At 37.1% G+C, this 12,090-nt stretch overlaps 2 protein-coding genes across 2 annotated transcripts; one reads left to right on the plus strand and one right to left on the minus strand.

Annotated features, from left to right (window-relative positions):
• The first annotated feature begins 356 nt into the window (after positions 1-356).
• On the plus strand, positions 357-2,569 carry LOC137726904 (cinnamyl alcohol dehydrogenase 1). Its single transcript, XM_068465856.2, has 5 exons — positions 357-626; positions 819-932; positions 1,046-1,273; positions 1,515-1,954; positions 2,176-2,569. Exons 1-5 carry the CDS (start codon positions 385-387, stop codon positions 2,376-2,378), a joined length of 1,227 nt encoding a protein of 408 aa, XP_068321957.2. The 5' UTR covers positions 357-384; the 3' UTR covers positions 2,379-2,569.
• A 3,574-nt stretch (positions 2,570-6,143) lies between these two features.
• Positions 6,144-11,683, minus strand: LOC137726905 (uncharacterized). The gene is made up of 10 exons (XM_068465857.2): positions 11,405-11,683; positions 9,627-9,694; positions 9,474-9,499; positions 9,173-9,263; positions 8,867-8,962; positions 8,162-8,230; positions 7,874-7,932; positions 7,666-7,788; positions 6,911-6,982; positions 6,144-6,823 (listed from the first exon to the last, which is right to left on the minus strand). The coding sequence occupies exons 1-10, from the start codon at positions 11,492-11,494 to the stop codon at positions 6,753-6,755; spliced, it is 765 nt and encodes a 254-aa protein (XP_068321958.2). The 5' UTR covers positions 11,495-11,683; the 3' UTR covers positions 6,144-6,752.
• Positions 11,684-12,090: the final 407 nt, after the last annotated feature.

The following is a 12,090-nucleotide window of genomic DNA, read 5'->3' on the forward strand; positions in this document are numbered from 1 at the left end:
TTAATTGATTTTTAATATTTTTGGAAAATATAAAATGAGCATTAAAAAAATAAATACATATAATTAGGTAATTGAACTCACTCCTAAAAACCACATATGTTTTTGGACCTAGATAGTTTGAACCGTTAAAAAATAAAAATAAATTAAAAATAAACCCACGACATCCGTTATTCCAGAGTTTCTTAAAAAACTGTCTCGTCGTCCACCAACTCCTCCACACTTCTTGACGTACAAATGACGCAACAAATGGTCACAGAACATTTTTGCACCGAAAGAAAAGGTCACAAAGATTTCAATCATGGGACCCATTATTAAGAGGATATGGGGCTCTGGTGTATTATTAAATTATTTATACCAAAGGGCGGGAGGTTCACCTACCACAAGATGGCTTTGTTTCTCCTACCTGTATATTTATTTATATGCTTCATTTGCGTTTCTGATTCCCCAAAAGCCAAAACCCACTTTTCCAATACACTCACTCTCTCTCTCCTTCTCTCTCTCACTCTCTCTCTCCCCGAAACACATTCGGAAGGAAAAATGGGCAGCCTTGAAGCGGAGAGAACGACTAGAGGATGGGCAGCAAGAGACTCATCTGGAATTCTCTCACCCTACACCTACAATCTCAGGTAAACCAAAACCTTTTATCTCGAATATTTTGATCGTGTTCTAAACTTATTCACCAAATGATCTAAGTCAGAAATATTGTTACCTCATTTGGTAAATAAATTAGGCTTAGTGCAACGGTCCTATATTTTATATGTGATGATTCTTTTGTCTAGTGATTTTTCAATCCAACATTTAAAAATTAAAAATTGCAGGAACACAGGGCCAGAAGATGTTTACGTCAAGGTTCTCTGCTGTGGAGTTTGCCACTCGGATCTTCACCAGATCAAAAATGACCTTGGCATGTCAAATTATCCCATGGTTCCCGGGTATATATAATAAATAAATAACATTCCCATATCTTACCCGCCAATTATTTTCTTAATTTCATTTCCTTATATCTTTGTAATTAATATTTTACAAAATCTGCAATATTAACCAGGCATGAGGTGGTTGGTGAGGTGGTGGAGGTGGGATCAGATGTGACCAAGTTCAGAGCAGGAGATGTGGTTGGAGTTGGCCTCCTTGTTGGATGCTGCAGAAACTGCAACCCGTGCAAAACGGACAACGAGCAGTACTGCAACAAGAAAATCTGGTCTTACAATGATACTTACACCGACGGCAAAACCACCCAAGGCGGCTTTGCTGGGGCCCTCGTCGCTGATCAAAAGTAATCACCAAACCCTAAATAACTTTTCTCGCATAAAATTCACCAACACAAAACCTTGTTCACTTTCTTGGCCAAATCTTATTCAACAACTGTGATTAATCATACATGAGATTTGACCTCAGAACTTCATCCGATAAAATGAAGATTAGATATCGCCATACAACCATATATATGGTCATTTGTGGTTTTAGATTACCTGGTAAATCAATGGTTTTTACTGACTTTTATTTGTTCGGTTAAGATTTGTGGTGAAGATACCGGAGGGCATGGTACCCGAACAGGCAGCGCCGCTGCTGTGCGCCGGGGTGACGGTGTACAGCCCGCTGAAGCACTTTGGCCTGAATGTGAGTGGGTTAAGAGGAGGAATATTGGGGCTTGGAGGTGTGGGACACATGGGGGTGAAGATAGCAAAGGCCATGGGGCACCATGTGACTGTGATAAGCTCATCGGATAGGAAAAGAGAGGAGGCTTTGGAGCATATTGGGGCTGATGAGTTCTTGGTTAGCACAGATGGCACCAAAATGCAAGAAGCTGCTGACTCATTGGACTACGTCATTGACACAGTTCCTGTGGGCCACCCACTTGAGCCTTACCTCTCTTTGTTGAAGCTTGATGGGAAATTGATCTTGATGGGTGTAATTAACACCCCATTACAATTTGTCTCCCCAATGGTCATGCTTGGTAATTCCACTCCACTCACTTCCATCACTATCGAATCTCCTTAAATCTGTCTGTGGATTTTCCTCTCAATTATTCAATTTAATGGCTCGAAAGAATAACGAAGCACAAAAAGCACTCCCCTTAGAAATTTGCGGCTGAAATAATCTTTTACTGTGTTAGTGGATTGGTTTGAAGAAGCTTGTATTATTGTTTCTGATCATGTTGGTTACTTAATTTTGTAGGGAGAAAGAAAATCACAGGGAGCTTCGTGGGGAGCATGAAGGAAACTGAGGAGATGCTTGAGTTTTGCAAAGAGAAAGGATTAACATCAATGATTGAAGTGGTCAAGATGGATTACATCAACACAGCCTTTGAAAGGTTGGAGAAGAACGACGTTAGGTACAGGTTCGTTGTGGATGTGGCCGGCAGCAACCTTATTGAATAAAGAGAAAAGAAAAAAAAAACACAGAATCCTGACTTTTCTACAAAGAGTTATCTGCTGTTTTGTTTTATTGACAAATAATAACGAAGAAAGAGAGAGAGAGAGAGAGAGAGATGAAATGGTGTTTTGTTTTAATATAATTGGATGTTTGTGCTGTTTTTCAATTTACTTTGAAAAAAAGATACCTTGGTGAATTGATTGAGGTGATGGGCTTATCTTGTTTGGTGGGGATGATGACTCTGAAATATACCAAACCTAGGTGAGAGAGAAATATACCAAACAAATGGCTGGTCACTTTCAGATATTTTGTTTTACCTAAGTCTCACAATTAGTTTTATATCATTCACTCATGTCCTCAGCACATAAACTCCTACTAAAAGCAAAAAACTCAAGATGACATACATGTCTCAATGATAATGGAATGCTAAACACCATTATAATTTAGTGCTGACTCTAAAAATCACACAGCCTATGTGGCATGCAGGCCGAACTAATTAAGGAGTTAACTATGTTCTTTGGTGATTGATTGCTGATGCGGGTGTGTCAACTCGCTATCAAACTCGGTGACATGCGCTTCTAACTCTTCAATTGACCGATTTCGACCGAGGATGGAACACAGTCGATCTTGGGTTTTATAACTTGAAGATAAGGTTATGCAAATTACTATTGTGGGACCACGATTTTCTAAGGCCAAAGTAAGTGGATCAAAATGCAGTTACATCAAAAGTCTGATCATGGACTCAACAGCTTCGAGCAGAGCTCGATTAACGGAGCAGTGGTGCCACAATCATCTTGCTCAGAAGAAGTGAGCAAAATCTGAGCGACTTCGCTGAAAATAACCATGCTTGTCCTGCAAAACACGGGGATCCGATCCGGTGTGAAATCAACCAAATCCCCTATATGTCTTGGAGTTCTTACAATCCAAGAATTGACGTGCGCCGCAAGTAATCACACTCCTAAAGAGGATGCAATATCTACTTCTAGATATCCTCTAGGATTCTCCCTCCTTAAAATAAGAATTTTATCCTAAAAAGTCTCTCTCCCGACTGCTATAAATACACTGTTCTAGAGTTTTTATCCTAAAAAGTCATTAGATTAATCGGTCCTCCACGTTTCAGAAGCTCAATGGGAAGAGAGAATCACATCTCTTCTACATCCGAGAGAAGGTATTTTGCAGCAGCTGTAAATCCCAGATTTTTTGGCCTGCCACAAGCAGATCATTTACTAGTTCGAAGCCACAATCAACATGTTTAGGGGAAAAAACTCGGAAGGAAGAAGGCATTGAAATCCATTTATCCTTAGAAATGTTAACATTAAGACCATCACCAATTTGCCGTCTGGACTCTCTTTCAATGACGGGTCTTGCTGTTAGGAATTGGCTCGTCAATGATGATGTCCTATTTTGTTTAGGATTGTATTAGGCAAGCTAAATGTGCACAGATTCTTGTCATATAAGGATTAAAAAAAAATAAGATTTATTGTACAAGTAGATTATGAATCTTAAAAGCAGAAACATAATAGAAGTGAAGTGTGCTTTCCTATCCCAAATAGATTAAGAGACTTAATCAGAAAATAAGAATGTAAATCGCATCCTATACATATAAATAGGGTGCTGCAAGCAGGGCCGATTTAGAGATTTTTGAGGCCCAGTGCGACGCCAAAACATGTGCCCTCACTTTATATAAGAAAATTATTTGTTTTCACACGTAAAATATCGATAAAATTATACTTAGAAAAACACTTCAAACTTAATAATTTAGAAACAAGGAAAAACTAATTTATTTTGTATCATGAGAAGGAACAAAAAAACTCTGGGTTTACAAGTAGATAGATATGAGTTTTGTTTTCCATTTGAACTTTTAAAGTGTTTTTGTATAAATCGTGAGGTAATTTTTCTTATTTACTAACCTTGTCAATATGGGACTAAAAAAAATAATGATATTTTTGAGTCTTTAATTGATATGTATAAGTAATAAATTGGGACTAAAGTAAACTTTTTTATGACATGTTATATGACTTGTAAAATTCGGTCTAAAAATTTGGTTTACCCATTACTCTTTGTGGAAGATTAGGAACAAATGTTTAAAAATAACAACCCACATAGCTACAAGCTATTAATTAAAAATAAATTAACAACCAAACAAAAATTCGTAAAAATTGAAAAGAATAAACATGCACTTAGCATTTCGAACTTAGGACCTCTCATTAATTTTAAACAACAAAAACCATTGATTCTAATTAAACTTCTTGATCATTTAGCCAAATTTTATATATTTATACTCTTATGAAACTAAATTTGTAAAAATTGAAAAACAAATAAGTACACATCGTGTTTTGAACCCAGGACCTCCTCATTAATTTCAAATGACAAAACCACCAGTTCTAGTTAAACTTCTTTGTCATTGAACCAAATTTTATGAATTTATACTCTTATGAAAACATATACAAATATATCACCCTAATAATTTTGGTGCCCCCAATTATTTTGGGTCCTGGACGATCGCCCTGCCCGCACTAGGCCTGGGTCGGCCCTGGCTGCAAGGGGCAAAAACATGAGAGAACAGAGAAACAATTGAGTGAAAGAGAGGAAGTAGTTCTACTGAGTGAAAGAGAGGAAGTAGTTCTACGGTTTACTAAAACATTGTTTATTTATTATTAATTCAAAGAAGACGTAGGTGAAAATTCTGCTGAACTAATATGAATCTCATGTGTTTATAGTTATTCTCTATTTTACTACGTTTAGTCCATTGCCAAATATATTAGAAAGAACAAAGATCTAGATGGGAAATTGTTAAGTATAGTCAATTTTTTTCCCCACGCTCATGCTTAGGGCTGGTTTGGTATTGTTGTGTTTTGAAAAAAAAAAACTGCTTCTGCTGTTCTGTGAGAATAAGCAGTTGTGAAATAAAGCATCAGAGTGTTTGGTAAACTTTTTTGTAAAAGCGCTTTTGAAAAAAAAAAAAAAAAAAAAAAAAAAAAGCAGTATTATAGTGTTTGGTAAACTTTTATGTAAAACAGATGTGAAAAAAAACTGTTTTTCAAAACTGGGTTTTGTAACTTATTGTTTTTGGTTTTTTTTCACCCAAAACTGTGAAAAAAAACTAAAGCTGAATGTTTACCAAACACAATAACAACTCCCAACTTTTTTTTATACCAGCTTTTTTCAGAATAACCTCAGTACCAAACTACACCTTAGTTAGTCTGATCTTCCACTTTCTGCACCGCTCTTAATTATGGCCCTTATTGAAAGATGTGCAAAAATTGTCTCTCTTTTTAATCCCTTTCTCAGCATGTTTGCTTATTTTTAAGAAGTAGAATAATCTTACGAACTTAGATTTTAGGTTTCAAGTCGAAAATTTTGGTCTTATAGAAATCGGAAGTGGTAAACTTAAACCCTAAGCGAGAAACCTGTTGTTATTTCATTCCCCAACCTCTTAAGGTTTCTAAGACTAGTAACTGATATAGTGTTACACTTTCCATGCTGTGCAATTACGTATAGGGAGGAAGACAAGCACAGGGAGCTTTGAGGGGAGCATGAAGGAGACAGAGGAGGTGCTTGAATTCTGCAAAGAGAAGGGATTGACAACGATGATCGAAGTGGTTAAGATGGATTACATCAACACAGCCTTCGAAAGGGCGGAGAAAACCAACGTTAGGTACAGGTTCATCGTCGACGCAGCCAGTAGCAATCTTGATCAATAAAATGAGTCACAAAATTCCATCTTATTGAAGAATATGCAGTATAACGTATATACAGAACAAAAATAATAATGGAACAAACGGCTTAAATGGTAATTTCCAATGAAAAGCAATAACATACTCAATGTTAGCAGAGAGCTAAATCTTGATCAAATGTTGCAAATATTTATCGAGCCTGCCACAACCTGGTTTCAACCCTCTCTAGTTGCTAATCCATCATACATGTAAAATACAACACTCGGCATGACGAAAGGAAAGATTACCAACCGAACATGTACACTGAATCGGAACTATTCAATTGACTCCAATGCATATGTTGGTACAACTGGTACAGTACCTGCAATAGATGTCGACTGAAATTTTACAAAAATTTATGTAAATGCAAGGCATAGATTTGACATGCAGACAAATCATAGCGTTCGATACATCTTTGGATCAATATTCATAACCTAAAATCTCTAAAAACACACTTGATGCCCTATCTTTGTTGGTTCCGATTTCCATTCACAGTGGTAAAATGCCTACAAAGGAAGCCACACAAGCTTTTTCCTATGTGACCTGCTGCTGATAATCATATCATATATAAGCAATCAAGAATCCGCCAATGACTTCTCGAGTTGTGGCCTCTGAATTAGTACCCCATGCTTAACATATGTGCTGTCTTAAATGTTGCCTCAATTAAATCCATACTCGTTGACTAAAGTACATGTTCATAAAATATCTTGAAGGATTGAAGCCACTCAAAATCACTGCAGACAAGGGGAAACAAACAATTTCAACATAATGTGTACTGGAAAGCAAAGTAAAACAAAGGAAAACGTTCATGCAACACTTACAGATCGGAGAGAGGACAATGACAACACTGATTGGATATAGGAAGAAAGTGGTCCTCTCCAGAAAGGGCAGTACTGTGAAAAATAGGACATGTAATCAGTATGACGCATGAATGCATACTAGCACTGATATTTTCTCAAAATAAATCACCCATCACTTCGCTCTACCTCAAGTCCCTAACATATTATTATATCATTGACAAGGTTTCATAGAGTTCTTATCGTAGATGGAAATAAAAAACCAACTGAACAACTCAACATAGTTGTGTTCAACTCTAAAGTCATTGCGTTACATTACAAGCTGATGAGCCAACTTAATTGCAATAGAACTCCAAAAAACAGAAAAGCAGAACTTGAAGAGAAGTCAACATTACTGACTATAGAGGAGAATGCTAGAATTGACATGTAGGGATCTGTAATGCTGGCCACCTCTCTCCACTGCATAAGCGGTGAAAGGACTATGCATAAATGATGAGGTGAACTGTTTAGCTGATTACCAGTCCTTGTTTGACAAATCAATTGCACATTTTCGCTCATTAAAATAGCTAATTGAATTCATAAACCTTGGCCTTTAACCAACATTACTTTGTATCCACATCCAAAACCGCAACTATATAATATATAATATGGTTGTGGTGACTCCTAAAAGATACTATCCACCATACACAGCATGGGTATGAACTATGAACCCATGAAACCATCTGAACCTAAACATTTGAATGAAAACTCTTGAGCTCATAACGAAATCTTTAGCTTACCATCATAACCTAAGAAGTTGAGATAATGATAGTATGAAGTGGCCACCATGAATATCAAATTTGATAGCAATACCGGAATGAAGCCATGAGCTACCAAAATTGGTGATAGAAAATAATGGATCACTGCAGAACCAAGAGATCAGAAGCATTATTTCACACATTTGAGATTAACAATACGATAAGGAAAACAATGTTTTGTATTAATTACCATAAAGCAGAACAAACATCGGGAAGAAAGAGTTGCAGTGCACATCAAATGCGTACAGCCTTCAAATGACCAAAATCACAATAAAATCATTGATCAGTAGGTAATCAAGAGGAAAAAAAATAAACGTTTGACTGATTCGACATTCAATAAATCTAAAATTATATTCACATATATAACATGCACAGGAACGTACATGTTGATGATATAGGATGGGGAAAAAGGCTAAGTTTAATTGTTCAGTAAGAATCATATTACTAATAAAGTGGAAATAAAGGATAATGGACTCACCATTCAACACGCTGCTCAACAACATGACTATTCGGAGCCTCTTCACGAAGGTAAGAATTAGTTAAAAACCTGCATGAGCATTGAGAAGTGTGCCATTAGACGATGATCAATACTTCACACTAAGGTTTCAGTTATGAATGAAGATTGAGAACTCTATAAATAGGGAGACTAAAATCTGTAACAGTTATGGAAGAGACTCGGAACCAAAATTATTTAGACTTACGAATTCTCAAATATGTGTTTCCTTCATAGACTTTTGAGAAATTAACATGTTACCAGCAACTAGCTATTTATAAAAAAACCCAGATTCGCATGCACACGAAAACATATGAGATCAGCAAACATTTCACTCTCTATGTTCATGCAACTAACATGTTCTTTGTCTTTAGATAGACTGTTTCATAGTCGCTTTTTCTTTATATAGAAGCCTTTTACTGGATGTTGAAATGACTCAGCAAACTCAAGCTGGCTTGGCATCACTAGATGATATCAAATAAACATGTTTCCCTACTTCTATGGAAAATAGCTTCCTTTATCTAAGAAACTGCGTAAGAAAACACAGAAAATTTGGTTCCACAGAATTTATTTGTTCCTTAAAATTTTTAATGAAATATTTGAGCCTGAATAAGATGCAAGAAGTCACTGACATATTTCAGAATAAGATAATAAAAGTTCACATTATTGTTAGAAAGCACCAGTTCTTACCAACAAAATGTAGCCAGAAGCATCCCGAGGAACAAAAAATGAAAAAGCAAAACAGAAATAACTACAAAAACAGCATGTGCAGCACTATGGTCGTACCTGAAATAAGCACAATTATGAAGTCAAAAAAAGGATTCCTCACAGAACTCTTGCCAGAGTCTAAAGATATACAAATAAATAAATAATATAAACTGCTCAATTAGGCTAGAACTTTTGAGGCAAAGCAACATAAAATTCAGTGAAACTACAAAATCCAAAATGCAACCGTTTTACTTGTAGAGTGTATGATTAAGTGAACAGTAAACTTACGCAGCACAATATGCCAGAGTTGCAACAGCAAGTAGAAGGCTGCAGATTACAACAAAAGCAGGGTCGTCACGTGCCCATTGATTCTTAGTTTCTGAGACCAAAAGGAAAGTAAACAAATTTTCAATTGCATCAGATGTAGCAGAAATATTTGACAATCTTGACATGTAATCACTCCACATGCACGCAAGTAAATCATAGAATTTAGAGATGCTAACTTTGTAAAGTAATTTTGAAATGAAAAGGAAAGGGAAAGAAACTTAATGAACATCTGCTTCTTATACTTTATGGAACGAGGACTTACGCTTGTGATACTTAGTGTGCTGATAGCTGCATCAGTCGTACAGTTACACATGCAAGATACAAAACCCATTATTAAGGAAATCAAGAGCAACAAAAAAAAAAAAAAAAAAAACAGTAATGACAATGCTGATGATCTTGAAAGGTGAATACTTACACAACTTTCGGTGAGGTGCATAGGTGAAGCATTTGCCAAAATGTATATTCAATATCCATTTGTTGCCACTAAAAGGTAAAAAAACCAACAAAATCAAAAGAAAAATCATTGATAAAAGCATGCCCACGAAATCAAAATAATACAAGTAGCATACTAACTTGCTGCTGATGAAAATGTTCTTACTTCCAGAACCAAAGTTAAAAGAGACTTCAAAGGTTTAGGTAAAAGACAACAAAACAGACATGGATGTGCTGAAAAAGGAATCCAGATTTAAGACCTATACCCAACATCTGGTTATGCAATAGACGGGACTAAAATTGAAAATAACGTGATTATATATCCTATCAATGTTCGATTTGTATAACATCCAAGAATATTTCTTGTTGCTGAAATTGATATTTAGCTTGTGAATTGCGCAGTACACAACCCTTTATTTAGCAAATCAGGATGCCCTCACAACATGCAGACTAATATAAGTGTAGCATGGTCTCAAGTAATATGTAAGCCACTGCAAAACAGGGATTCCAAGTAAGACTAAAAATTGACATCAAGCAGTGTGGGTCACATCAAAGTGCAAGGCTAAAAGTATGATTGACTTAGGGGGATAGACACGAGAGCCCATAATATCTTCAACCCCTTCCCCTTAACAAAATATAAAATCATTTCTCTAGTCTATCAACCCTTTTATCTAAAGATACTAAGTTGCCAACTCCTGATTCAAATCAGTACAGAAGCTCCTAGATCTCTATATTATTGCTCTGGACCCATCATGGTGTCAGATTCCTTTCTCATACTTTCTTCTCCACTCTAAATCCATGTCGCGATATCAATGTAAATTATATATTGTTGCTCTGAACCCACAATGGTGGAACACTTAACTGCTGGGTTCTGAATTCCAGAACCCATCTAGATTTTCTGTCATCTGTTGAGCTTCCTTCTCAACTCTAAATCCATTTCATGTATAAGTTTTCTCTTTTAACGTCACTAGTTTTGCACAGTATAGCTACGGACGATTTTAGGGGGTACAACCCAAGATATGCCAACTTAAATCCACCAGCGTAGGAACAATAGAAACCCCAACAAAGCCACACATTAGCCTAAAACACTGAATCAAAAATCTTAACATTGCAAGAACTTTCAAACTTGCCCACCAGGCTAACAAGTCCAAATCTTAAGCTCTTAGCTCCCTTCTTTTTTTTTTTAATCAAAATAAGCATCCGAACTATTCCCCAACTAAACGATACTTAATTCTCAAACATCACACCGACTTCACTCCAATACCTCTTAAAAAACACCATGGTCATACTGTTTGAACCTAGGGCTACTTCTCTACGTAAAAAAAAGTAGCTCAAATGCACCACATTTCCCTATAATCCCCATGTAAAAATTAGATGTTCTCCAACTTCCACTGAGTCAAAGAATTCCCAAGGTCTTCCAAGAATGAGGTCCACAAACCTTACCAACCCCTCGAAAAATTGATTAAAAGACACAAATGAGGATTAAATCCATACAAGCACCTGCCTAACTAACTCTAAGCAACCAACCCCGAACCCACTTGAAAACCAAAAAAGAACCGAAATTTCGGTTACACATCCAAATTCCAGAGCAATCAAAAGCACTAAATCTGCCAGAATTCAGACTTTTTACAACATTAATAGTCGAATTAGATCCAATCCACAAATTATAAAATGCTTAATCATACAAAATGCAACAAATTAGTACGCAGATCAGATCGAAAAGGCACAAACCCAGATAATTACAGAAGAAGAAGAAAGCACCTTGATTATTCGCCGAAGGTACTGAATGAACATGGGGTTCGTCCGAGATGCAGAGGACGACGACCGCCCTCTCGACGTTGTGGGCAACATCTCTCTCTCCTCCCTCTCTCTCTCTCTCTCTCTCTCTCTCTCTCTCTCTCTCTGTGCTTCTTCGCCTAAACCCTCTATGCACCTCCTCTTGGCTGATCTACAAGATCTCTGGAATTTCCACCAGCTCTCTCCGCCTCTCCCTTCCTCTTGAACGAGTTGAGAAATTCCAGATGGCAGGAAGTAAAACGTAGAAATGACGACTACTTGGTTCCCGCTATGCTTACGGCCCAAGTTTCGATCAATTGTGTAATTGGGCCAGACCTGCTTTTCAAATGTGAGTTGGGCTTCCGGCCGAGGGAGCTTGTTAGAAATGACGACTACTTGGTTCCCTCTATCCAATCCACAACTAAAGTGGCAAGACCCGCTTTCTTAACAGGTCATGTAGATCAGCTCCATTAGGGGTGGGCACGGGCCGGATCAGGCCCAATTTTGAAGGGACCGGACCGAACTTAGGTTTAAAGAAAACAGGTCGAGGCGGGCCGGGGATTACATTTTCTAATATAAGAACCGGACCTTAACCGGGCCGGCTCTATTAGGGGTGGGCACGGGCCGAATCAGGCCCAATTTTGAAGGGACCGGACCGAACTTAGGTTTAA

Source organism: Pyrus communis, chromosome 5, assembly GCF_041283825.1.
Source record: "Pyrus communis isolate YQ-2024b chromosome 5, ASM4128382v1, whole genome shotgun sequence".
Taxonomy (NCBI): domain Eukaryota; kingdom Viridiplantae; phylum Streptophyta; class Magnoliopsida; order Rosales; family Rosaceae; genus Pyrus; species Pyrus communis.